General features: G+C 41.7%; 2 protein-coding genes across 6 annotated transcripts in view; both read left to right on the forward strand.

Moving 5' to 3' along the window:
- LOC147009307 (uncharacterized) overlaps positions 1-27,993 on the forward strand; it is a 72,435-nt gene that overhangs the window by 25,032 nt on the left and 19,410 nt on the right. For 4 of the 5 annotated variants that reach the window (XM_085861727.1, XM_085861735.1, XM_085861730.1 and 1 more), the window contains exons 4-5: positions 10,163-10,225; positions 11,141-11,284. In XM_085861727.1, the coding sequence (XP_085717853.1) occupies positions 10,163-10,225; positions 11,141-11,284 (207 nt within the window). The remainder of the gene's footprint in view (positions 1-10,162; positions 10,226-11,140; positions 11,285-27,993) is intronic. The other variant, XM_085861728.1, reaches the window with a different exon arrangement.
- On the forward strand, positions 11,145-27,936 carry LOC147009308 (uncharacterized). The gene is made up of 2 exons (XM_085862005.1): positions 11,145-11,284; positions 15,479-27,936. Exons 1-2 carry the CDS (start codon positions 11,270-11,272, stop codon positions 17,048-17,050), a joined length of 1,587 nt encoding a protein of 528 aa, XP_085718131.1. The 5' UTR covers positions 11,145-11,269; the 3' UTR covers positions 17,051-27,936.

A 27,993-nucleotide genomic window follows, 5' to 3' on the forward strand; every position in this document is an offset into this window, starting at 1 on the left:
AAAATGACAAAGCGAACGTATTTTTTTTTTTTTTTTACAAATTAATTAATAATGAAAAGCTGAAATGCATTGCATCAAAAAGTATTCAACCCCTTGAGTCAATACTTTGGAGAAGCATCTTTGGCAGTGATTATAGCTTTGACTCTTCTTGGGTATGTCTATCAGCTTTGTACATCTGGGTTTGGGGATTTTCTCCAATTCTTCCTTGCTGATTTTCTCAAGCTCTGTCAAGTTGGATGGGGAGTGTCGGTGAACAAAAATTTTCAAATCTTTCCGCTGATTTCAATGGGATTCAAGCCTGGGCTTTGGCTGGGCCACTCAAGGAATTTCACGTTCTTGTTCTGAAGCCATTCCAGTGTTGCTTTGGCTGTATGCTTGGGGTCATTGTCCTGTTGGAACGTAAATCTTCACCACAATCTAAGGTCTTTTGCACTCTGAAGCAGGTTCTCAAGGATTTGCCTGGATTTGACTCCATTTATTGTTCCCTCTATCCTTAAAAGTTTCCCAGTCCCTGCTGCTGAAAAGTATCTTCATATCATGATGCTGCTACCACCATGCTTCATGGTAGGGATGGTGTTAAATGGGTGAATGAGCTGTGCTTGGTTTCCGCCAGAAGTAGGGCTTTACATTCAGGCCAAAGAGTTTAATTTTTGTCTCATCAGACCACAGAATATTTTCCCTCGTGCTCTCAGAGTCTTCCACATGCCTTTCTGTAAACTCCAGGTGTGCTGCCATGTTTCTTTTTCTCAGGAGTGGCTTCCGTCTGGCCACTCTTCCATAAAGGCCAGATTTGTGAAGTGCTGAAGAGACTGTTGTCCTTCCAGCAGGTTCTCCCATCGCAGCCAAGGAACTCCAGTTCTATCAGAGTGGTTATTGGGTTCTTGGTCACCTCCCTGACTAAGGTTCTTCTTGGCCAGTTGCTCAGTTTGGTTGGACGGTCAGCTCTAGGACGAGTCTGGGTAGTTCCATATTCTTTCCATTTCCTAATGATGGAACTCGCTGTGCTCTTGGGAACATTCAACACGAGAAAATGTTTTATACTCTTCCACAGATCGATGCCTCTTCACAATTCTATCTTGGAGTTCTATGGACAGTTCCTTCGACTTCATGGTAGAGTTTCTGCTCTGACGTGCACTGTCAACTGCGGGACCTTTTATAGAAAGGTGTATTTATTTCTAAATCATGTCTAATCAATTGAATTGGCCACAAGTGGACTCATAAAGATGTAGAGACATCTCAAAGATGATCAAAGGAAATTGGATGCACTTGAGCTGAGAGAGCAAGAGTGGGGTGAGAGGGAGAGGGAGAGATTGAGACTTTGATGTCCTTTTATTATTATTAAAGTATAAAACATTTCGCAAGGCATATTTAAACAGAGAAAAATTATTGAGGCACCATTTGCCCGAGGTTCATAAAAGCATTAACAAATAAGAATCAAGTGCCATTCCTTCAGTACAGGTGCTCAAGCAGGGTCAGATAAACAATGAAAGTTCAAGGATCAATAATTCTGTTACAACTTCACACAGAAATGTGAACTTCATTCTCAACACATTTACACAAGACACCCCCATTGCGACATAAGTCTTCAAACACAGTAAGACTTCCCATGTTTACATGATATGCATGTTCTAGTTTTATCCGAGCAGACACCATGCCTTTGAAACAAAAAAGTGCATTTTCATTTTTCTTATTCACCAATCTGGCTTTTCTGGTCTTATAAATTGCAAGCTTAGCAATTCCAAGTAAAAAATTCAAAAGCAAAACCATAGGTTTGTTTCCAGTGTTGAGAGCGACCCCATAAATAAAGATTGCAAAGGAAAAAACAATTTTGAATTTACAAAAAATGCGACTCAGATACAGAAACAGAGGTGACAACCTCTTGCACTCAATAAACGCATGATTCAGATTTTCGATACTCATACAAAAGGGGCATGAATTAGACACAGAGGGGTTAAACTTCTGGAGTAAAACTTGTGTTGCCAGGGCCTGATGACCAGTCTCCAATTGAAGTATCCTGTGCGACCAATGGTCGGAGATATATACATCACCTTCCCATCGGGAGTAAGGAAAGCTCCTGCAGGTAAAGTCTCTTTCCAATGGTTTATTAACGGTGCCGTACAGCCCGGTAAACACACTTCTCGACAAATTCCAGATATTGTTTTTTTCCCCATGACGTGGAACACACCAGACTCATCACTGTTTGAAGAGAACATGTCATGGTGTTTTTGGGCAGTGATTGAAAGTTCAGGAAAATTTAGGCAAAAATCCACTTCTTCACTTACCCCATTCCACCCAATATTTAAATGTTGAAAAGTCTGGTTTACTATCCTCATGACCTCACCCACTACTCTCATTGAATGCAATCCAATTTTTTTAGAAACCAAGCCAGCAGGCAACCATCATTTCAAGGAAGGCTCCATAAGATCTCGCACTTTATTTATTCCACTATTTGTAAATTACCTTATGAAGGATCGGCTGGTAGATATTGCATCAAATAATAAGTTTTGGAATAGTGGCTCATGCACAAATTTCCTGGCATCATTGGAGATCTCTCACCACTGTACTCCTAGAGCTTGCCAAGCATTCAGAAGAGGTTGATGAAACGCAGGGATCCGAGCTCCATCAACCTGCGTTAGGTCCATGAGGAAGAGTTCTCGGTCAAAGTCCAATCCACCTGTTTGCCGAAGCAAGGTATTGGTGAGAGGACGCCAGGACACTACTTCACCATATTGTAGACGTTTTATTGTCATGAGTCGAAAAGCCATTATTCGACTCGGGGTGTGCACCAAGTTTTGGCCACCAGAAATTCGCGGCCTGCACAATACATCTTGCTTGAGCCAGTGGTGGCCTCTCCCAAAAAAAAATCAATCAGACTCTTCTGAATGCTTGTGATCACAGCTTGAGGAGGCTGGAGTGCGATGACCTTGTGCCATACAGTTGGAAGTATCAGGTTATTAATGATCATTACCCGTGCCTTCAGTAACAAGAACTGGAGCATTCCTTTCCACCTTGATAGTTTCTGCTTAATGTTATCTCGGAACCCATCCCAATTACTTTGCATATAGCTCGTAGTTCCCAAATGGATTCCGAAGTATTTAAACGCATCCGTTTTCCATAACATTCCTCCTGAAAGAGTTGGGAGAAGTGCACATGAAGAGTGTGATGAGGAGAGTGTATCTGGGTACAGCCAAAAAGCTACACTATTGTTCCAATTTACTCTAGCTGATGAGGCAAGTTCAAATTTGGTAAGACAACATGATAGCTCACTGACATCTTTTGGGTTTTTGACCACAACACACAGGTCATCTGCATAAGCTGAAGTAACAATGTTCGGACTGTTTGACAAGGATAACCCAGACAATGAGGTGTGAAGGAGAGCCAGTAGGGGTTCAACGGAAAGTGTGTACAACATGCCTGACAGTGGACAACCCTGACGAATAACACGCTGAAAAGGAAAGGGATGACACAAACTATTATTTACTTTTAGCAGGCATGATGCATTTCTGTTACAATAGTTTTATGCAAGATATGAATTTTTCCCCAAAACCTGTTCTCATAAGAACTGCAAATAAGAACGAATGATCCACACTGTCAAAAGCTTTTTCCTGATCCAGGAGTAACAACCCAAAACCCTGAGGCACAGTTTGACCAATGGCAATTAAATCTCTAACCAAAAAAATACTGTCATAGATGGATCGTTCAGGTATGCAATACATTTGGTCATTTCCAATCAGGAGAGAGATCACATTTTTAAGATGCATTGCAAGCACTTTTGACACAATATTATAATCAGTGTTTAGCAATGACACAGGCCGCCAGTTCGTAATCTGCTAAAAATCCCCTTTCTTTGGGAGGAGACACAAAACCACTCTCCTGCAGCTCAGGGGTATTTCACCCTGATCTAGGCTTTCAAGCAGTCTCCATTAGAGCAGGACCCAGAATATTCCAAAAAGCTTTGTAAAATTCAGCAGGAAGTCCAGGGGCTTTGCCGTCCTCAAACACTTTTGATGCCACAGTGGGCTCCTCAAACGAAATGTCACATTCGAGTTGCTGTTGCTGTTCTTGAGAAAGGGATGGAAGAAGTTCAATCACCTCTTTTATAATCGTTTTGTCCACAGTTTTCGGTGTAAACAGATTTGAGTAGAAATCCTGCATTGAGTGTTTAATGTCACTCTGGCAAGAAAGAACACCGTTAGAAGAGTGTAAACTGTGAATCTGCCGAGAGGTCTTGACGGCTTTCTCAAGGTTGAAGAATTCCTTATTTGGAGTCTCCAGTTGAATTCTGCTTATCCGAAGGTGAACCATTGCTCCAGCCACACGCTCCTTGACTAGTTCAGCCAGTGGGGTCTTTTTCCACCAACTGCTGATAGTGATCACTTCCACTGGATGTTCCAGCTTCTTGCTCTTATTTAAATACATCTGTGTTGAGAGCACTTATCAACCCAGATGCATTACTGGTGGCATGTGAGCAATATTGTTAACAGAAAATCCGAATTTGGGATTTTGTACAGTCCCACCACTGTCGAGTATTCGGAAAGGAACACTTTTGTTTTTCTAACTTCTGGGTCATTCTGTGCCAACTCACCTAAATTTCAAAAACCTCCCCAGGTCACCTCCTCAGATTTTGCTGGAAAAATTCTTAAATGTACATCTATATGGCTCTACCCACCATGCAAAAGATTAGCTTTCAATTCCTCATAGTTTAAAAAATATCTATCTCTAGAGACCTTTGAAATTTAGCCCTAAAAATGCCAAATGTGAAAAACGCATTTTTTTTTCAACTTCAGGGGCTTATAATGTGATAATGGACTCCTCTAGAAAGTTAATATTGCAAATATTTACTAATTGGCATCCAAATTTTTCAATTATGGCATCAGATAGCCTCTGGGATGCCTATTTCTCACTCTATAGAAAGCTAAAAATTGCTTTTGGGCCAAAACGAGCTAAAATATGGTGAAACTATAGTAGCCCTCCTGAAAATATGGAACAACTTAGAATTTTTTCCTCATAACACAGTGATTATAGGGTCATTATGTATCCATAGATGCATTTTTGTTGGGATAATACAGTTAGGTGATGAATTATAAAAGTTTTACCATAAGCCCTTGCCTCCGAGGGCTCTAAAATGGACCAATTTTGTCCCCTGGTTTGACCATGTGGCTAGGGGTTTAGGATCTTCATTTTTTTGTAAAGATTGCCTCATATAAGATGTGTCTACTGACCGAATAATTTTATCTAATGCCCATGGCTTCATATGAAAATAAATTTTTCTTTACATGCACGTTTTTTATAATTATTCACTTTTTTCATATTCATGAGCTTATAAATCTGAAACTGAACACGAGCAAAGTGATACTGCAGATATTTATAAACTGGCATATGAAATTTAAGGATCTGTTATCAGAATGCCTGATAAATGCATATGTTTCTATCTGTAGGAAGTTGAAAATGCCACTTTGACCAAAAATGGTGAATATTCTCATGGCCTCCAGAAAAAAAGAAAGATCAATGCTGGGTGCCATTACTCGACAATCTTTGTGTGGTTGAGGCCCCTGACATACAATCTGGTGGACGTCAGTACCAACTGTCACAGCATGACTTTAAGCATGTTCAAGACCTGTTTTCTAAGATGTAAAATTCTGTGCCTCTGAGTGCAAGGTAATCATGATAATGAATGTCATAAAAGATGAAGGGTCATTGAAGAGTTTTCAAAGGTATAAAAATTACTAATATTCATTGTCTCTGTATATCTGTAAGTAAAAAAGCTGCTACTCAACTAATTAAATTTGTTCTAATTTATAATTTGCAATCACTTACGAAAGTAATCATTTGCATGTATTTATGAATAAATAACATCCTTATCACTAATGTCTAATAAGAAGCATAATTTAGCCTCATGCGCACCCCTGCAAGTTCACTTTGTTTTGTACCAAGTGGGCCAAATTGCCATATTTGGCTTCTTAAAACTAGGAGTATGTGCTTTCTAGAGACATTCTGATGCCACAATCTGAAATTTTGTATACCAGTTTATATAATTCTGCAGTAACTCTTTCCTGGATAGTTCCATTTAAGATTTATAAACTTCTGCATATGAAAAAGTGAATAATTATTAAAAAAACGTGCATGTAAATAAAAGTTTATTTTACTATGAAGCCATGGGCGTTAGATAAAATTATTTGGTCAGTAGACACATCTTATATGAGGCAATCTTTAGGAAAAAAATGAAGATCTTAAACCCCTAGCCACATGGTCAAAGCAGGGGACAAAATTGGTCCATTTTAGAGCCCTCAGAGGCAAGGGCTTATGTTAAAACTTTTATAATTCATCACCTAACTGTATTATCCCAGCAAAAATGTATCTATGGATAGATGATGACCCTATAATCACTGTTATGAGGAAAAAAATTCTAAGTTCCATATTTTCAGGAGGGCTCCCATAGTTTCACCTTATTTTAGCTCGTTTTGGCCCAAAAGCCATTTTTAGCTTCCTATAGAGTGAGAAATATGCATCTCAGAAGCTATCTGATGCCATAATTGAAAAATTTGGATGCCAATTTGTAAATATTTGCAATATTAGCTTTCTAGAGGAGTCCATTATAAAATTATAAGCCACTGAAGTTGGAAAAAAATGCGTTTTTCACTTTGGCATTTTTAGGGCCAAATTTCAAAGGTCTCTAGAGATAGATATTTTTTAAACTATGAGGAATTGAAAGCTAATCTTTTGCATGGTGGGTAGAGCCATATAGATCTACATTTAAGAATTTTTACAGCAAAATCTGAGGAGGTGACCTGGGGACCCTTTGGTGAGTTGGCATGGAATGACCCTTCTTCCATACCAGTCTTAAGGCATTTTCAAACTGTACATCTTGTAATAATTTAACATTGAAAGTCCAGTATGCACTATTACAGCAATGAAAGGGTAACATACATTCCATTACAATCATATGGTGATCAGAAAAGCCAGATGGACATATGCATGTTCTCTGAACCAGATTCACCATTCCCTGGTTTACATACAATCTGTCCAGTTGGCCCATGGTTATCTGGTTCTTTGAACAGCACACCCATGTATATTGACTGGTGTTTGGATTTTGCAGACGCCAAACATCCCGAAATTTAAATTTTTGTACAAGTTTTGCCAAAAACCTTGCACAGGGTGGATGGGGCTTGGGAGTATTCCTGTCCAGTTGGTGATTGAGTGTGCAGTTATAATCTCCCCCCATACAAATTAAATTAGTCAAGTCAACAGTGTTTAAAAAACCTGCTAACTTTGGAAGGAATAGAATCCTTTCAGCACTGTCGCTAGGGTAATACACATTAATAATACAAATTTTTTGATTGCTGCTAATCAATTCCATGGCAATCAAGAAGCCCTTACAAACCACCCTACAATAAATCTCCGAGGTTTGAATTCTAGGGTGCACAATAATTGCCACACCTGCCTCAGCATCCTCAAAGGCACTGGAGAAAAAAAAAGACAACCTTTAAAAATCCTGTGCCACTCATCCTCACAAGGTTGGTTGGTGTGTGTCTCTTGTAACATTTGAATATCATTTTTTTTCTTTCTTAAACATCTGCAACACCTCGAGGCGACGCACACAACTGCGGCCTCCATTTATGTTGAGGGATGCTACCTTCATTTACTTTTTAAAAACTACTACTACTATTACTACTCTTGGAGTTCTTTTCCGGCCTTAGTGGCACACTCCCTCAACCGCTGGAATTGAGGTTCATGAATCATATTTTTCGCAGTTTTTAGAAAGGCATGGAGATTTGGGAAAAATTCCCGAATTCTAACATGCCTTTTCCTGAAGGTTTCATTTAATAATTTCATCTTCTGTAACAATGGTGTCTCTCTCATCATCCTCTTGCACACAACACCCACTAACTGACAGGGTAGAAGAGGTATCATCGAAGTCAACCTCATCATCTGTCATTCTCTTCCTGATCCAAACTTATTTCTAAGGCACAAATCTCCATAGAATTTGAACCATCGATCTTTTCATTCCCATTTAGCTGCCCACTATCACATGCAGCTTCCTTCTTACCATCTCTTGCATTTTGTTCCACAAGGGTAGGATTACAGATTTCCTCTGAGGGGCTTTCCGGCTTGTCTGCCTTGTCATCACAAACACACACCTTTGCGCACACCTCAGTGACAAATTCCTTTTTATCACTGCAGTGACCATAAATATCAGAATCCCCACTTGTAGCCTCCTGAGAGGCACGAGTATTCTCAATGTCTACATCACACTCGTACAAATCAGGCAATTCAGTGAGTGATGCAAATGAATTAGTCAGAGTTATAATCGGTTCTGGTTCAATTTCCAGTCCCAAAGAGGGATTCTCTAAGTGAGATGCATCTTGCAAACTCGGCACATTTTACACAACGAGTATCTTACTTTGTGTTGTCTTTGTCTCATTGATGACAGGACATGAACGCTTTTGCCCTTTTTTACGAGACATTGTCGCGAACCCCTCCATGTCATCATCAGTACAGTCCTGAACAGTGGAGGTCGAGGGACCAACCACTTCTGGTACATTAGAAGGTAGAGAGGAGGGGCCTCCTGTTTGCCGCTCACCAATATGTGGTGGGGGGGGGTTCTACCATTTCACACCCCCCAGTAAGTGGGGGGAGGGGTCTGTTGCTACCCGCTCACGAACAGATGGTGAAGAGGATTCTCTCCTTTCACCCACCCCATGACGTGGGGAGGGGGGATCTACAGTCTCCTGTCCTTGATTTTCTGATGATCTCATCAAACCAGGACAGGAGTTCTTCACATGACCGTACGCTCCACAATGATAGCACGCCATTACATCTATGGAGGCATACATTCTATACACATGACCGTTAATTTTTGTATGTAAAACTATGTTTAACTTTTGCTCATTTTCAGGCAATATCATGTGCAGTACCCTTTTAAAAGTCATCACATGTTTAAATTCTCCACTTCCTGAGTGTATCGGCACCATCATGATTTTTGATACGATCGTACCGAACTTGCTCAATTGATTACACAAATCATCATTCCAAATGAAAGGTGGAGCGTTCGACACATTCACCTTAACCACAGGTGTGTCGAATCGGGAAAAAGGAGAAGCAGGTCGGGGTATACGACAAGGCCTTGCTCCACAACGGAGGTTACCATGTGCACCTCTTAAACGAACACAACAACCTTCTTGTTCATACGAGAGGCTGCACGGATGTTATGTAAACCAACGATTTTACCAATTGCCAGTAGCACGTCCTCAATCTTTACCTCCCTCTGGGGATCGCACACGAGGCCATTCTTACAAGTAAGTGACTCGTACATGCTATGATTCAAACGAACATTTGCTATAGCTAAAAGTAATTTTAACATTAAAAAAAAGAGTTTAAATCAACAAAAGAAACCTACCACAAGCGGCGCTAGCAAGTGGAGGAAAAGGAATAATAATATGGAGGAGGTCCAAGAATCATTTAAGGCAGCCAAAAAGTGTTGGCTAAAATTAGCAAAAACATCAGATGGAACACAGGCCTCAAAACGAGGAGGTTCTGAAAAACACCTGAACACCGCCTCCCATGTGCGCTCTCTTTCTCTCTAGCTCAATAGACAAGACAAACCAAGGAGAAAGGGGTAAAGAGAAACGAAAACCAAAACATTTAGACAATAAGAAGAGAGAAAGGAGAAGCAACACAGGCTCCACACGTACCGCCAGAGACTGAGCAACAGCACTCTGCGATTGCACGTGCGTGCCAAGCAAACAACAGCTGTGCAAAGTGGGGAGGGGTGGGGGGGGGGAGAGAGAGAGAGAGTTGAAATAAGGCCGTGAATTATTATCTTCAAAAGGGGTGTTTCACCCAAGCACCCATTTTTTCACTCATACACTCCCTTGGAGTTCCATAAATACGCATGCAGAATTTCAGGCTGTGAGATTTCATGGTTTTGATGTTATGGAGGAGATACACGAACTCGCACACACTGACATTTATTATTGTAAGATTAACCAAGAGAGATTGTTGGGTTTGTTTCCTTTACTTTACGTAACCACAAGCTATTAATCACTTTACTTTTCCAAGTCCATTTTTGAGGGGATTAAAAAGTACAAATTTTCTGGATATCTCTTGTAATGAAGATTTTTCTCTTTAAAGTTGAGTTTGAATTTGATATTTTTATTTTCAGATTTTATTGTGAAGGTGAAGGTGGAGTCCGAGTTCATTGATGATTACTCCTCACTCATCAAAGGTTTGATCTACAGCAACAAAAACGTTCCTATTACAGTTCACCTTGAATGATAATGCATTTCCTTCCAGAATACAAACACTTTGCTCCATTATATCTAGAACCTGCTGTGTTTCCCACTGTGCAAGCATTTAAGGATTTGAGAGCTGGGAAAGGGGGATGGGGGGGGTGGAGGCAAGGGAGGGGAAGGAGAGGGAGGGGAGGAAAGACACGAAAAGAGTATTTTTCACCAAAAATGATGCCCTTTCTCAGTGATAATGGTGACTCCCCCTCCTGAAGAAATTATCATTTTTCACCATGAAAATGGTACCCACTCGATTATTGAAAGAAAAAAAATAACAGAACCCCATGATTGTTGTATACACATACCTCTAAAAGCAAAGAAGAAGAGAGTAAAATGAGTTTAACAACTTGTTGATTGATTCTAAAAATTTCATCGGATAAATTTACCATGGAGTATGGGAAAATTATTTTAGGCTAAGGAAGGATGCACAGGCCGTCCACAAAGTCTTGTTCCAGTTTTTGAATTGTATTACAACCAAACCAGAAGAGATACAATGACTCGCTTTTTTAAAATTTGGTCACATAATTCATAAAATTTCTGTGCTCTTCAGTACATCTCAACATGTGCATGTTTAGTACTATGTAGCACATCCAAGTGGTAATCCACTTCACTTCACATGTTGGCTAAATATCCCTTATCATATTGCAAATGCAATTGGTTATTCTTCCACAAAGTGTTTCAATTTCATCAACAACAGAAATTTGTAAAACAATCCTTGACATACCCCCATGAGAAGAAGTCTAAAGGCATCACCTCGGGAGACTGGAGGCCAGAGCACTACCCCACCATGTCCAATCCATCCACCGGGAAAGTTATCTGTTCTAAAGGTTGCACTATCTGCACACGGTTTGCAGATGAAGCTCCTCTGGTGAAGATGGAAACCTTCCAGAGTAACTCTCTTCAGACCTCCCAGTATGCTTTGTGCAATGAGCATGTAAAGCAGGAGCCGTGTGTTTCTCCCACTGCGGAGCCGAGCAAAGCTGATGAGGTGCCAGAAGGTAAGCCGAGTTGTGCAGAGAAAACATCGTGCCTTGTTTATTTGTTTTGTTTATTATTTTTACGAAGGAATTCTTTCTTTCCAAACCTTGAAGAATTGCAGATGAAGCGTGTGCACCCAAGTGGTCTTTTTAACTCAACATTATCTCAATTATAATACCAAGCTTGCACACTAAAAATTCGGCTCGCCGTCACACGATCCCTATGAAATTGCTGTGGCACTTAGCGGACATGCCAACAATGTTTGGGAAGTCTTGGCGTTCCATAGTACCACTTGCATTTTGCACAATGCGTATTTTTGTCATTCCCCGTGTACGGTCTGTCGTCTGCTACCAGCCTTGTTGTACTGCTATCCCGTGCATGTGCACAGGTATCGCTAGTTTTTTATGTTAGCTCAACAGGTTGCATTTGAAGCATTTCTGCGCTTTAGTCAGGATTCATTGGACACAAGAAGCTAAAGTTTGAAAATCTTTATTTCACAAATTCATTCTGTAGAAATTGCATTGTAAATAACAAACCAATTGAGATTCACGGGAATGACAAGTTTTAAAGACAAGTTTATCACTATTATCTCGTCACGTGATACAATATATGTACATTCAAGACCCGTACCAGAATGGAGCAAGTCTGGATGCTTTCTTTGACATCTCAGATCAGTTATTGTTGGGTTGGAAGTGAAAATCCAAATAATTTATTGGATTGTGTCTCCATTCCCTCTAATCCAGTGATCGTTGTGTTGTTTTTGAACCATTGCCAATGGCGATTTTAATCAAGTTCAAACTGTGGAGGCCACCGTTCATATTCCCATTTTAAAAGTGTTAAATACAAATCCTCATGCTAATGGCATAAATGAAGTGATTTGTACCTCTCACACCTACCTGACGAATGTTAGACATGCACGCTCATTCTCTTTCTCCTGTCGGACCATATGTCAAACCCTCCTATCTACTTTCTTTACAATCCCCTTGAGGAAGTTCAGTCATTCAAACTCACAAGTCTCATTGTCAGCCATAATGTTTCTCAGCAAACCACTTTTTTAAGTCGGCTTTTTAAGCCAGTCTCCGACTGAGCATCCTCTGTCATACAAATTCCGAGTATCCACCTACAAGGCTTTCATCTGCAGCCTGATGGAGAACTGCACTCCCCTCTGGTCTGGCTTTCCTGCCTCACCTTTTTCAGCTTGACATTGTGGAAACGAAAGGTGTCAAGATTATTGTAATCTCCCATGATGAGGCTCAGATTATGGGCCTCTCCCTTTCTCATCGAAGACAGATTGGTAGTCTTTCTGTCTTCTACCACCTCCTTTCTGGTGTTGCACCCCTAATCTTTCTGTGCTTTGTCTCCCCAGACGCTCTTCCCCACAGGTTTCTGTAGGGATCATGCGGGTCTCCATCAATCACCCTCTGGTGAAACTTCTGAAATGCGCAATCACTGCTCACCTCCACTCATTCGTTCCTCTTTTTAGCTTATCTGGAATTTACATTCCAGATAAGGTGGAATCATTGCGCACCCTCCATCCATCTCCTTTTTCAACTTCGCTGGCCAAACCGCTGAGACTGTCTGGCTGAAATTTGGCAGCAACCTTCCCCTCCTGACTGGTAACAAGAATTGCAAAGCTCGTTCTGGTCACATGACTTCAAGTCGGTCAAAATGGCTGACTTGGTAAATTTCCTCAACAATCCTCTTCTCCAGAACCACCAGTCAGAATGCTAGTAATTTGGGTTGCAGCATTAGGATAGGGTCCTGATGTTAAATTGCGGAGGCCATTCTGATCACATGACCACAAGTCTGTCAAAATGGCAGTCTCAAAAATTCCTTCCAAAATCTTCTTCTCCTCATCTACCACTCAGAATGCGACCAAATTTGGGTTACAACATTCGGCCAGGGTTGGGATGTTAAATTTCCGAAGAAATTCCGATCACGTGACCAGAAGTGTCAAAATGGCCGACTCAGGTTTTGTCAAAATCGCATAAATTCCAACAAAAATCATCTTCTCTAGACCCACCAGTCAGAATTCTACCAACTTTGGGTCAAAACATTTGGACACGGTCCGAATGTTAAATTGCGGAGGCCATGTTTATCATGTGACTGGAAGTGTGTCAAAATGGCGGTCGCGCAAATTCCTTCCAAAATCTTTTTCTCCACATCCACCTGTCAGAATGTGAACAAATTTGGGTTACAGCATTAGGACATGGTCGTGATGTTAAATTGCGGAGGTCATGACGATCACATGACCGGAAGTGTTGCAAAATGGTGGACTCAGCAAAAAAAATTGAAAATCATAAATTCCTTGAAATATCTTCCTCACCAGACCTACCAGTCAAAATTCTACCAAATTTAGGTTACATTAGGTTTGGGCCCAAATAAGCTGCAGGTCCAGTGGTCATATTCCCCCCCCCCATCCCCAACTGTGAAATCAACTTCCACATCCTCGTCAATCTTTTTCCTCCATCCAGGTCATCAAGATGGCTGTTCACCACCGTAAAAGATTCCCCCATCCAAACCAGTTGTTTCAAGACAGCTGTTCACCTTCATCCAAAACAATGATATTTTCTACTCCAATCGCCCCCCTCACCCCATACCCCACCCCAAACCCACCTCCTCCCTAATTTCCAATTTTTCCTTCCCGAGAGTTTATATTTGCATTTATCTTGTCCACCCCATGTGTTCTAATGTGTATCCACCCCCTACCTCTCATTCCATGACACACGCATTTTTAGCCTCCATTGGACTTAGTCCGAAATGGGGGCTTATGGATTTGGTCTCAATTTTTGTGTCCATGCGTGCTTGCGTGCGTTCGTAACCATATCTCGGACATATATGGACCAATTTTATTCGTACTTGGAAGAAAGACAACACATGATGTTGCACATATGCACATATGCATTTTTTTGACGATCCGATCAAAGATGGCCGACTTGTGGCCATTTTGTTACTTAAATGTGTCCCCAACCATTTCTCAGACATGCATGGTCTGATTTTGTTCAAACTTGGCACAAGCAGTGTACATGATGACATATACGTGCCCTCACTTCATTTTGCAATCTGATCAAAGATGGCCGACTGTCGACCATTGTAGTTGTAAAAAATGTGGGCTAGCCCTTTAACTCCTTCCAGCAAAATTACTAAAACATTGGGGGGTGATGAAATTTTTTGTCTTTTTTTCCTTCTTTGTCCAAGTCTTCCTCTATTTTGCCTTTTAACTCTGCTAACTAACCCCCTTTCTCTACTGTTCCATCTGTTATGTTGCAACATCACCCATTCTGTGTTCTACTTCTTCAACGGCCCTTGACCTTTTATGCAATAAACAAATAAACTGCTTCAACACCTGGAACATGACTTTTAATCCATGTAAGTCCTAAATGATCATCATACGTCTTTGAAAAGTAAAACCAGCGAACTGATTTTTGCTTTGATGATTATCCTTTGAAAGAGGTTTGTACTTGAGAAACCATGGGTCTCGCTATTCCTGCTGGCATGTTTACGAGAGGCTCAATTTCCAGATGAGCCTCTGAAGGCAGGTGCAAGTGTACAGCACCTAGGTGTAGTACCTTGCACTGCCAACAAAACCTTTTCTTAGCATGGTGGAGTATTGTTCTCTCTGGTAGACTGGTGCTCTCATTTTTTCTGGATATTGTAGAGGTCAAACATTTGAAAATCATTCGCAAAGACACAAAATCTTTTCTCCCTCAGGTCAGGTTGGTGGAAGTTTGATCTTGTACCTTCTCTCATATAGTCCTGCATAAGTGTTAAAGGTTAAAGGTTCTTCTTCCCTTTCAGCCGAATGCCCTTTCTTCATACTATCACACACAAAGATTATGTATCTGGAATTAATTTGTGAACAGGATAAAGGGAGACCTTACAAAATATATATGAAGACTGCTTATCATACCTTAGGCCTACTATCATCCATTGCCAGAATAATTGAATAACTTCTGCTGAGGCAGCTTGTGTTTACTCGGTCACTCTAAGATCTATTTGGGAAGATCAAAAATTCTGCCATTTTTGTGAATCCTTGATCTGGACTTTCTCCATAGAGTGAAGGACAAAAATATGGCAAATGTTTAACCTAACCTGAATGAAATATTTGTCAGTTCTGCAACATTTTAAAGTTTTTGGTAAATTTTGAATGGTTTTTGTGATTTGTCTTTCCAGTGAAACAAATGAAACTGGTTTCTTGTTCCAACTGTTCCCAGTTGTTCTACTCAGAAGTTTTCAATCGCCATGTGACACAAACTGTTTGTCAAGAAACTGACACATTGAGCAGCAGCATGTCTTCCATCCGCCGTTGTAAAAGTTGTACAGAGACCTTCAAGAATATCCAAGGAAGTAAGAGACTACACGTGTGTTCTGCATGTAAAAAATCATTTACCGAGTTATCATCTTTAAAACGACATCAAAAAACACACACAGGAGAGAAGCCCTACAAGTGTCGTGTGTGTTGTAAAGCCTTTGGTGAATCAACACCATTATACATTCATCAAAGAATACACACAGGTGAGAAGCCCTACAAGTGTTCCGTGTGTCATAAAGCATTCACTGCAAAATCAACATTAAGAGAGCATGAAAGAATACACACAGGGGAGAAGCCCTACAAGTGTTCTGTATGTTTTAAAAACTTTGTTCGATTACGTCCGTTAAAGGTTCATCAAAGAACACATACGGGAGAACAGCCAAACAAGTGTCATGTTTGCAACAAGAATTTTGCTTCTTCCTCATATTTTTCTCAACATAAAAAAATACATAGTGGAGAAAAGTCCTTTAAGTGTTCTGTTTGCAGTAAGGGTTTTACTTCTTCCTCATATTTTTCTCAACATCTAAAAATACACAGCGGAGAAAAGCCCTACAAGTGTTCTGTTTGCAGTAAGGATTTTGTTTCTTCATCACATTTGCATCGACATAGAAAAACACACACGGGAGAGAAACCATACAAATGCTCCATCTGCCTGATTGCCTTTGCTCGTCCATTGCATTTGCGTGAACATCAAAGAATTCACACAAGAGAGAAGCGCAACAAGTGTTCTGTTTGTCTTAAGGCCTTTACCCTTGTAAAAACATTGAAGAATCATCAAAGAATACATACTGGAGAGAAGCCCTACAAATGTTCTGTTTGCAACAAGATTTTTGGTAATTCCTCATATTTAAATCAACATAAAAAAATACACAGCGGAGAAAAGCCCTACAAGTGTTCTGTTTGCAACAAGTTTTTTGGTCATTCCTCACATTTATATAAACATAAAAAAATACACAGCGGAGAAAAGCCGTACAAGTGTTCTGTTTGCGAGAAGGATTTTGTTTTTTCATCACGTTTACATCGACATTCAAAAATCCACACGGCAGAGAAGCCTCATGAGTGTTCTGTGTGTTGTAAAGCCTTTGTTCAACCATTTCATTTGAAGACTCATCAAAGAACACATACAAGAAAGAAGCCCTACAAGTGTCCTGTGTGTTTTAAAGCCTTCGTTCGACCACTTCACTTGAAGGATCATCAAAGAACACATACAGGAGAGAAGCCATACAAGTGTTCTGTTTGCAACAAGGATTTTCCTTATTCCTCATCAATGAAAAGACATGAAAATTCACACAAGAGAAAGGATATCAACGTCAGTATGAGACAGGTTTTCACACCAAAGGAAAAACCTGAAGAGATAACGCCTGACCCCAAAACGATCACAAACAAAGCTGCAAATGAACAGAATGGCCTTGAAAGAAATGAGCTCATCTACAAAGGAGACCATCCTCTATTGCAAAGTATATTCCATGTTTGATGGACTGGGGATACACAGAAAAGGAAAACATTTCCAGGAGCAACTAAAAATGTAAGTCAAAAGTATCTTCTAAAGTTTCATTTGAAAAGATCACTTCGGTCACAAATGCCAATCCAACGTCAGAATAAAGGAAACTAGAATAGCACTTGGTGGATCGCATACCTCTGCCAGGTTGAACAGTTTTACGTTTTGTATCCCATCGATGGGCCAGATCTGCTGACCTGAACCAAAATCTAATCGGCTTGTTCGAGTCACCCACCAAACTCATCCATTATGTCTTGTCATAATCCATCCACAACTTTTTGAAATATCGTGCTGTATATTGTATTTGGCCCCATCTCTCAACGGTGAAGAATAACTTAGCTTATTCTTCTTATCCGGATTCAGATCTTCACCAAAATCTAAACAACTCTTCCTTGTCACACACCCAACCTTTCCACAAAATTTCGTCCGAATCCATCTACAACTTTTTGAGATATTCTGCTCACAGGCAGACAAACAAACAGACAGGGGTGAACATAATCTCTGTCCACCTTTGCTGGCAGAGGTAATAACTGATGAAGTTGGTCAACAAGCATCTGAAGACCAAAGAGAAAGGACCTATAAACATAATTGAGAAAAATATGTAAAATTGGTTAAAATGTAGATGTTGCTGTGGGCTTGGGCATGTGGCAGATATTAATGTTAAAGATAAGACACTGCAACACGTGTGGATATAACTATTGTGAAAACACTGCGAGTATAAAAACAACATTGGGAGATACAGAATTGATTGTTTGACATTTCCACAGTCCAGGCTTTCAAATAAAAGATGTCCTTATCAGACTATGATGAATGTGTACAGCTAATGGATAGCCTGAAGACGTTTCAGCCCCTCAACAGGACCTGAAACCACACACTTTTCAAGTAGCCGAAGGCCATGAAGTCCCAACTATGGTGAGGAGTGAGGCCGCGCATCAATGTTGAATCAGGACTATGACTCGCCACCAAAATTCCTATGGCAGTGCTGGATTACAGCTCAGAAAAATGTTGCAGATCACTCGCCAGGGCAAGAGCATATTTAGCTCTCTAACCCCCACCAAGCAACAAAAGCCCAGATTGAGAGGATGAAAGTGAGTGAGGTGGATGCCAGTATCGACCGAGATGATGATGGGCTCATGAGCGGAGAGGAGAAAAATGGTGATGGTCTTGAGCAGGAGTATTTCCCCTGAGAAGTATTTTCCAGCCAACCGGTTTACATATGCTTTGCCAAACGAGTTTCTTTTAACTCCACAACTTAATTATTTTTGTTCAAGACTTCATCATGATTTTCTCTTTCTAAATTTTTTTCCATGAAAATACTATTTTACTTGATCTATCAATTCATTCGACAACAATGCTTTTCATACCTTTCATTCACAACAAACCTGGCACAAACATTGGAATTTTATCTTCCATTTATTCAATCCCTATTGGCAGAAACCATCCTAAAGGCACCAAAATAATTTCCACAGACATTCACCAATTTAAAAAGTTTATTTTCCAGATCCTCTCATTTTTCAAACACAAGTGAAGTCCACATGTTTCTATCTGGGGTTGTTCAATTGTAATCTTCATCAACATGTTTAAATTTTATGCCAGAGGTTGCGTCCTTGTTCTCGTCTTTGTCAGGTTCACCTGGTTGAAACCGCTCACAGCATCTAGTCAGTAAACACAAGGTGACCCATTGCAATTTGATTGTGTCACCAACCATGGAAAGTCTAATTTGTGGTCAAATATAGGTAAGTCTGCAGACTTTCAGATGGACAGTGCATTTCTGTTTAAACACTCAACTATAATCGTTTTGAACTGTGGAAATTTCTGCAGTGTGACACTGTTTATGAAACCTGAGAACTCAGAGTAATGATCACTGATGTTCTTGATTTCTGCTCCACCAAAATGGGATTGACATTTTTGGGACATAACACTGTTTAAAATGCTTTGAATAACCTCTTCATTTTGTTTTTGCAAAAAAACTTGTTTTTCTTTTTTTTTATGATGGTGTTCATAAATATTTTACAGCAGTTTTCTGCCTCATTTCCATTGTCCGATGACTCTTTGAGAAAGTGCTCATTCATCTTAACTGTTGGAAGTTACACAATTCATGGTAATAATTGTTCAAACTTGGAAAGATTAGGTCAAGCAAGTGAAGTAACCTCTCTCAGGCAGAGATACATCCTTCAATGTGTTTATGATCCCACAGTCAGGATTTTCATTTTGAAAAGTCTTTGACCTGGGACAATAATGTAATGTGAGTTGGCTTTCTCACATTTCTAATTATTTTTTTATGTGGGACGCAGTGTAGCCGAGGCTCTCACAAGAGGTGATTCCAGTAGAAGTAGTAGGAGAGTCGTACTACGGTAGTAGTAGAAGAGGGCAGGACGAGCGAGATGAAATATACGGTTGTATAAAATAGGGAGACCACCAACTAGTGGGAGAGTGACAATACTGGGAGGGAATACGTCTCCTTTTTTGAGTTTCCAGACAAGAGGGGAGAATGTACTTGACATAAAATTACATTTTATTTGAATTTTGCTTGGAACTTTGTTTTTTTGTATACTATGCCAAGGCTCATGTAAGAGCTAATACACAGAACATATAACAAGGCAGGAAACAAGAGAGGTGGGAAAGGTAAGCACAAAATAGTGAGGAACAGAGACAGTGGGATATCTGTGGAAGGGAGAGGGATGGGATGGGGTAAACAAGATGGACACTACAGGGACTTTCAGAAGGAAAACAGGAATTTTTGAGGAGGTGGGTTTATGGTGGATTATAAGATGTAGAAATGATCAAAAGTTTGGACGGGTGAAAATATGAGATAGTGGTGAACAGCTATTTTGAAGAGCTGGAGGGAGGAGTGGGGTTGAAGAGAGTGTGGGAGTTTGTTGGTGACTGGCTTTGGAGGCCAGCTTGGAGATGTGGCTCTCCCAGGAAATATCGTGGCAGATAGTGAGGCCCAAAAGCTTGAATGAAAGGACTTCTTCAAGGGGATTGTTGTGAAAGCAGATGAGGGTGTTTTCCATGTGGTCCTTTCAGAGAGACATGGTGATGGTGTGAGATTTGTCAGGATTGAAAGACGTATTCCAAGTGTTTGACCAGCTTGTGATTTTATCCAGGTCTACATAGAATGAAGAGGCTGCTGCCTGCCAATCAGAGGGATGAGAGATGGTACAGCAGAGGGTGGAGTCATAAGCAAAGAGATAAAGATTTTCCAGAGAGCCTGAGAGATCATTGATGAAACCCAGAAAAAGCACAGGGCCAAGAACACTGCTTTGAGGAATTCCAGCCTGGATGGGAAGAGGAGATGAGAGAAAACCTCCAGCCGCAACGAGCTCGACATAATGGAGCCTTAAACGCTGCAGTATTTACACCCCTCGACTTTTGTTACATTCTTGCTGCGTTACAGACTGAATTTAAAATAGATTAAATTTAAATTTTTTGTCACTTATCTGCACATAAATGTTGTATCGACACATACAATGACAAAGTGAAAACGGTTTTTGAATTTTTTTACAAATTAATTAAAATTGAACAGCTGAAATGTATTGTATCAAAAAGTTTTCAACCCCTCAAGTCAATACTTTGTGGAAGCACCTTTGACAGTGATTGCAGCTTTGAGTCTTCTTGGGTATGTCTGTATCAGCTTTGTACATCTGGCTTTGGGGATTTTCTCCCATTCTTCCTTGCAGATTTTCTCAAGCTCTGTCAAGTTGGATGGGGAGTGTCTGTGAAGAAAAATCTTCAAATCTTTCCACTGATTTCAATGGGATTCAAGTCTGGGTTTTGGCTGGGCCACTCAAGGGCTTTCACCTTATTGTTCTGAAGCCATTCCAGTGTTGCTTTGGCTGTATGCTTGGGGTCACTATCCTGTTGGAAAGTAAATATTCGCTGCAGTCTACAGGCTTTTGCACTCTGAAGCAGGTTCTCCTCAAGGATTTACCTGTATTTAGCTCCATTCATTGTTCCCTCTATCCTTTCAAGTCTCCCAGCCCCTACCGCTGAAAAGCATCCTTATAGCATGATGCTGCCACCACCATGCTTCACGGTAGGGATGGTGTTGGATGAGTGATGAGCTGTGCTCAGTTTCTGCCAGAAATACGGCTTTGCATTCAGACTAAATAGTTCAATTTTCGTTTCATCAGACCACAGAATATTTTACATCATGCTCTCAGAGTCTTTCAAATGCCTTTTTTGCAAACTCCAGGTGTGCTGCCATGTGTCTTTTTCTCAGGAGTGGCTTCCGTCTGGCCACTCTCCCATAAAGGCCAGATTTGTGAAGTGCTGAAGAGACTGTTGTCCTTCCAGCAGGTTCTCCCATCGCAGCCAAGGAACTCCAGTTCTATCAGAGTGGTTATTGGGTTCTTGGTCACCTCCCTGAATTGGCCACATGTGGACTCTTATCAAGATGTAGAGACATCTCAAAGATGATCAAAGGAAATTGGATGCATTTGAGCTCAATTTGGAGAGTCATAGCAAAGGGGTTGAATCCTTATTGAAGTGAAACATTTCAGATTTTCAATGTGTAAAAATTTCAAAAAACATGTTTCACTTTGTCATTATGGGGTACTTTGTGTAGATTGTTCACAAAAAAATTAAAATTTAATCCATTTTAAATTCAGGCTGTAATAACAAAATGTGAAAAAGACACGGGTGTGAATACTTTCTGAAGGCACTGTATATCTTGTTCGGGGATTTTTACACATGTTGGTCAAATCTGCAGTTGCCACCTTCCACCTCATTGAAGCTAAATTTCCCGAACTGGATTTGTCATGTTTTTCTGTTATATCTTCGTCCCCATGTTGCTGTTGCTGCTGCTATTTCTGTTTCCGTCTTATTTTCCATGTTAAATCAAACCTTGTGCTGTATTTGTCGAATTTGTTTTATGTTGTTCGAAGCCTGCTCCTCGGATAGCTGCTGCAAAAAAATCTGTGTCCCTTTTCTCTCGGTATTCCTTGGTTTGATTCTTTCTTCCAAAATATGTAGTTTCTATCACCTCAACATTATCCTATCTATCACCCTCATTCTCACCTAAATGGCCGCCATTCTACTAGTCGGCCATCTTTGACCAGATCACAAAATAAAGTGAGATACACATGTATGCCACCATGTACTGTGTTTATGCCAAGTTTGAACAAAATCTGACCATGCAGTTCTAAGAAATGGTTGGGGATACATTTAAGCAACAAAATGGCCACCAGTCATCCATCTTGGATTTATTCTCAAAAAAACAAAAAACGTGCATATGTCAACCATCATTCATTATCTTTCTGCCAAGTTTGAACAATATCGGTAAATGCATGTCCAAGAAATGCTTCAGGACTTATTTTATACCTTTTTTTACAACTAAAATGGCTGCTAGTTGACCAGTCGGCTATCTTTGATTGCATCATGAAACAAAATGATGGGCATGTGTAAACCATCATGTGTTGTCTTTGTGCCAAGTACGAATAAAATAAGTCCATACATGTCCGAGATATGGTTGCAGATGCATTCACGCACGGATATGAAAATCGAGGCCAAAGACACGAAAAAAGACCAAGTCCAATGGGAACTAATAATGGTCCTAGTCATGATGCCTGAGGTACCCCATTACTTTCATCCTTCCAGCAAGACATCCTCCAGCAAGGCACTCTCTTTCCAGGTTGACAGTCTCCCAATTCTTCTCTGGATCCTTTCGTAAATAATGGTGGTACATTTGCTGCTCTCCAATCCTCCGATACTTGTCTCGACTCCAGAGAGCTATTGAAAATATCCATTAGCATCTCACTTACCTGCTCAGTCACTTCCCTCAATACTCTCGGGTGTGTATTATCTAGCCCTGGAGCCTTATCTACTCTTAGATTTCCATGCTGTTCCTTTACTTCCTCCTCTTCAACCTGGATCTTCTGCAAAAAAAACTCTTTCTCACCTCCTTCATAAATACTCTCAGCTATTGGTAATTCTCCTAACTGTTCTTGTGTAAAAGTTGAAGCAAAATTCCTGTTTAATAAGCCTGCCATCTCACTTTCCAAACTAACCACTCTCCTGTAGTGGGGCAACTTAGCATAACAATTGTGTATTTTGTGAGGAAAGCACCAAATTTGGCACACGAGTAGCCTATCATATTATAAACAGATTTGGATATTGGGCCATCTCAAAATTTTTGATGGCAGTGGAAAATGGCTGCCACAGCCATTACCGGCTGAATTTGAGATGGCCCAATATCCAAATCTGTTCATAATATGTTAAGCTACGAGTGTGCCAAATTTGGTGCTTTCCTCACAAAATGCACAATTGTTATGCTATATTTAGCAAAGTTGCCCCACTACTGGTGCTATTCCTCAATGGGTCCACACTGGTCCTAACCTGTTCTTTTCCCCTGATATACTTAAAGAATGCCTTGTTATTATGTTTAATATTCTTAGCCATGTCCTTCTCAAACTCTCTTTTGGCTTGTCGAGTTATTTTCTTAACTTGCCTCTGTTTACTTCGATAGTGATGTAAATCCTACTCCAGTCCTGTTATTTTATACCGAATAAATGCCTTCTGTTTCTCCTTAATCGCGTTCCTCATCTCACTGCTCAACCACCCTAGTCTCTTTTGACTTCTCGTTTTACACCTCATTGGAATCTACTTCCTCTGCACTCCACCCATTTGCTCCCTGAAGGTTTCCTATTTATTTATCTGATGAATGGTCCCTAATTCGTTATGAAAACTGATCTTACACCTCCGAATGCCCAGGAGTACCTATGGCTGCGACTTCCCCCCCGCTCCCACATCTTTTTTTATCCGTCCTCGTCACAGTGACGACTCCATCTACATCTCCATCTCAGACAACGTGGATAAACTTTTTAAACACTCATCCAAACGCTCTCTTCCTTATGTGGCGATTTAAATGGTCACCATGCTAATTGGTTGGGTGTTGGTACATCTCTCACTAGCCATGGCACTTTAGCAAAGGACTTCTGTGACTCCATGGTACTGACTCAATCTTTGAACTTTCCCACCTGGATTTCTCCCTCTGGTAAATTCTTCCTTCTGGACTTTGTGATGACTAACTTTCCTGAAAATGTCTTCTGCTCTTCCTCTGCTCCAATCAGTTCATCTGATCATATGCTTGTGAAAGTCAACTTCCCTCTGGTTCTTCTCACAGAGCTGTCTCAATGCCGGCGAGTCTGGCATTTTACTCAGGCAGATTGACAGACTGCAAGCATCTATCGCTCTTCCAGTCTGGTGTCCCACATCTATTTACTCTGATGTTAACTCAACTTGGGAATCCTTCCACATAAACTTGCTCTGAAACAACTTGCCATCTCTTCGTGGAAGGCAAATCTAACCAAGAGCAATCTCAGTACATTCCAAAAAGTCGCAACCAGTGTCCACTCTCAGAAGAGCCAGAAAACAACATCTGTCCAACCTCAAAAATGAACTTTCAAACTTGTCTCCCTCCTCTAAAATCCGGTGGCACCTTGTTAAGTCTGTTTCCGGAGTATTTTATCCTTCCATCCCTTTCTTCTCTTCAAATGGCACCACAGCCGACTCCGCTCGTGAGATGGCTGAATGTCTCAATTCTATGTTTGCTTCCAAATATTTTCCCACCAACCCCGCACTCTCTGTACCCATCCTCCCTGTCATACCCAACTCTGTGTCTTTTGCAGCTGAGAAGGTGGAGAAGGTTCTTACAAACCTCGACTCTGCGACTAGATCGAACGGTACAGCATTAGCTCACATGTCCTAAAATACTGCTCTGCTGCTCTTTCACATCCTCTCTTTGCCTTTTTCAACCTGTCATTTGTGCTCGATCATCTTGCATATGCTTGGAAATCCACCAACATCACTGCATTGCATGTTGTTGTTTCATATGCAGCCTGTGGCTGCTGGTTGCATCATCTCCTAGAAGCACAGCTGTGCCGCTGAAGCAGTGCCCCTGTTACCAGTAAGCTGGTACTCATTTTCCCAACCTTGGAATGATGACACGCTGAGTCGACCCACCTGGTGTGATTCAACGGCGTGACAGGGGCTCGACCATAAGATTGTAAGATCTTAAGCCAGCCACGTTAACCATTGAGCCAACACCAGGCCAGCTGCATGATATAAAAATGTGCAAAAACTGAACCCCTTAGCTACAGACCCATCAGCTTTCTTCCAATCATCAGCAAGATCATGGAATCCATCATGACAGGTCAGGGTATGGAAGCATGCACCGGAGAAGCACATCATGCGTCCACTTTCCACTGGTACTCCAAGGGCATCCGTCTGGCCATTCCCCAGGCAGATGCCTGGCCCATCCCCATCTCCTTGAGATTCTGATCAACCTGCTGCAACCACGAGGCATGTGGTCGGCCTATTGGTCTCCTCCACTCACGAGCCTCCCTCGCTGAGAGAATCTGGTGAGCAGGATCAGCGGCAGGCAAACGAGCCACGAGACCATACAGCCACAGCTGACGCTCACGGACAATGCAGGTAACAAATCTCATTTGAGTCTCTCTCAGCAACCGCTCGTTGGACTCAAAGTCCGACCAGCAATAGTCAAGGATTCTCCGACGAGACTTGATACCAAAGGAATTAGGTGTCCGTCTCAGCTCCTTCGTCAGAGTCCAAGTCTTATATCCGTAGAGCAAGACCGGAAGGACCAAGGACCCGAAGACTTGGACTTTTGTCGTCCTACACAGGTACCGACAGCGCCACACCCCATGAATCCATGACTCCCCAGGCCCAACCCAGACTTCTATTGACCTCTGGCTCACAGCCAGTAGAGACGTGAATATCACTGCCAAGGTAAGTTAATCTCTACGTGAACTCAACATCCTCACCACAAACAGGTACAGACGAGATAACAGCATCCAAGATGTCATTGGACGCCTGGATCTTAGTTTTGACCCAGGAAACCTAAAATCCCTGCGGCTCCGACTCCTCATTCAACCTCGATGGCACCCAAATGGATATCCAAAGTCTCCGCAAACATGACTGCATCATCTGCGAAATCAAGGTCAAAGATCTTGGCATTCCCAAATGATGCACTGCAGCTTGATCTCATCGACATCCCAGAATCCAATCCATACAAGCACTGAAAAGTGTGGGGGGCCAGTGCACATCCCTGACGAACTCCAGTAGCAACTGGAAATAAATCAGAGATGGCATCACCACATCTCACAGCACTCTCAGTACCAGAGTATAGTTCAGACATCAGATTGGTCAGTTTTGGTGGCACCCCACGAAAACAAAGAGTCCTCCAGAGGGCACGCCGATTCACTGAATGGAATGCTTTGCAAAGATCAACATAGGCTGCAAGCATCCACCGCTGAAACTATTGTCTGTGTTCAGTGAGGACCCGAAGAGCAAGGATACGGTCAATCGTTGACCTCTTTGGGGTAAAGCCTGACTGCTCTGGGTGCTGGTGCTCAAGCAGATGGTGGTGAACCCTATCAATAATTATCCGAGCAATGACCTTGCTCGGTACTGAGAGCAGGGTCACCCCTCGGTAGTGGTTGCAGTCCTGGCGATCACCCTTCCCTCTCCAGAGAGGGACAACAAGGCCCCTCTTCCAGTCAGTTGGGACGATGTCTGTGTTCCAACTAGAGCACAGAACTGCATGCAATGACACGAGTACAGCATTTCCTCCAGCCTTGAGAAGTTCAGCATGGATGCTACAGATTTCAGGAGCTTTACCCCCATTTCAACCAGTTCACTGCAGCCTGTGTTTCCACAAATGAAAGTGGATCACAGTTGATTGGAGGGTCAGCAATTGGGATACTAACACCACTGACATCCATCTCAACAGCTGGCGGATCAGCCTGGTACGCCTCTCAAGGCAACAAGCCCAGCGAGCCTTCACTTCGGACTCTGCTGTTGAAAGCCCACCATCCTCCACTTTAACTGCAGAACACTGAGGGACAGGCTTGGAGGAACACAATGTGCAAATTCCTCTATAAGCAGGACGAGAATCACTTGACCACAGGTGATGCTGTACCCCCTCACGTTTTCCTCACACGTAGGTCTCCTTGTCCACCCTCAGCACATGTCCAGTTTTACGCCTCAACTCCCAGAACAGCTCAGCTCTGCCATTATAAAGCCTGGCCCTACGACTCTGGTCAATGCAACTAGTGGCCCTTGAGAAACAAAATTCTTCTTCGCCTTACGGTGAGTTCCAAGACATCCACCAGCAACATCAAGAATGGGCTGGAAGGCACTCCACAACTCTTCAGGATTCCCCAAAGCACCGAGCCCCACCCCCCCCCCAAGTCCCTACTCAGCTTGTTCGCAAACTCTTCAGTTACCCTCTCCTCCTTGAGCCTGACAATATCCAGCCGAGGCTGGGATGGTACCATTCTCTCAGATTTAAGCTGTAACTTCAGAGTTGTGACAACAAGCCTATGGTCAGTATTGAGGAACTGAGCGCTCCGGTCATCCCTGCAGTTCTGGATCATCCTTCAGCGACCATCAACCCCCTTGCTGTGAGTTGTGTGTTAGCTCTCATACGAGCCTCGACAAGGAAAAAAAAAAATAATAAAAACGAGCACCTCGTCAATCTCCTTTGCCACACCACCAGCATTGAAATACCAAGTCCAGCGATGAGCCTGTAGGTGCTGAAACCAAGAACCAGCCACCCTAAGTCCATGACTTCTTGCAAAGTCAAGGAACTCAGTGCTATTCTGGTTCACAGTTCCAGACCCAAGGGGACCAGCACATGTCTCATAACCATCCCTATCAGTTGAATCGATGCATTGAAATCCCCAAAGACTGGAAGAGTATCGCGCCTGCGGCACTGATCAACCACAGACTCGAGCGTGGCACAGAATGCGTCCTTCACGGTGAGATCACTCGCCTCAGTAGGAGCATCTACAGAGACCAGGGAAATGACACCCAAGGAGTGATGAATCCTGTCTCATACGCTCGTTGACCGGTGTTACCTCAATTATCATTGGAGTCAGCTTATTGGACACAGC

Source organism: Eptatretus burgeri, chromosome 17 (genome assembly GCF_056783735.1).
Source record: "Eptatretus burgeri isolate ZD-2024b chromosome 17, Ebu_testis_v1, whole genome shotgun sequence".
Classification (NCBI taxonomy): Eukaryota; Metazoa; Chordata; class Myxini; order Myxiniformes; family Myxinidae; genus Eptatretus; species Eptatretus burgeri.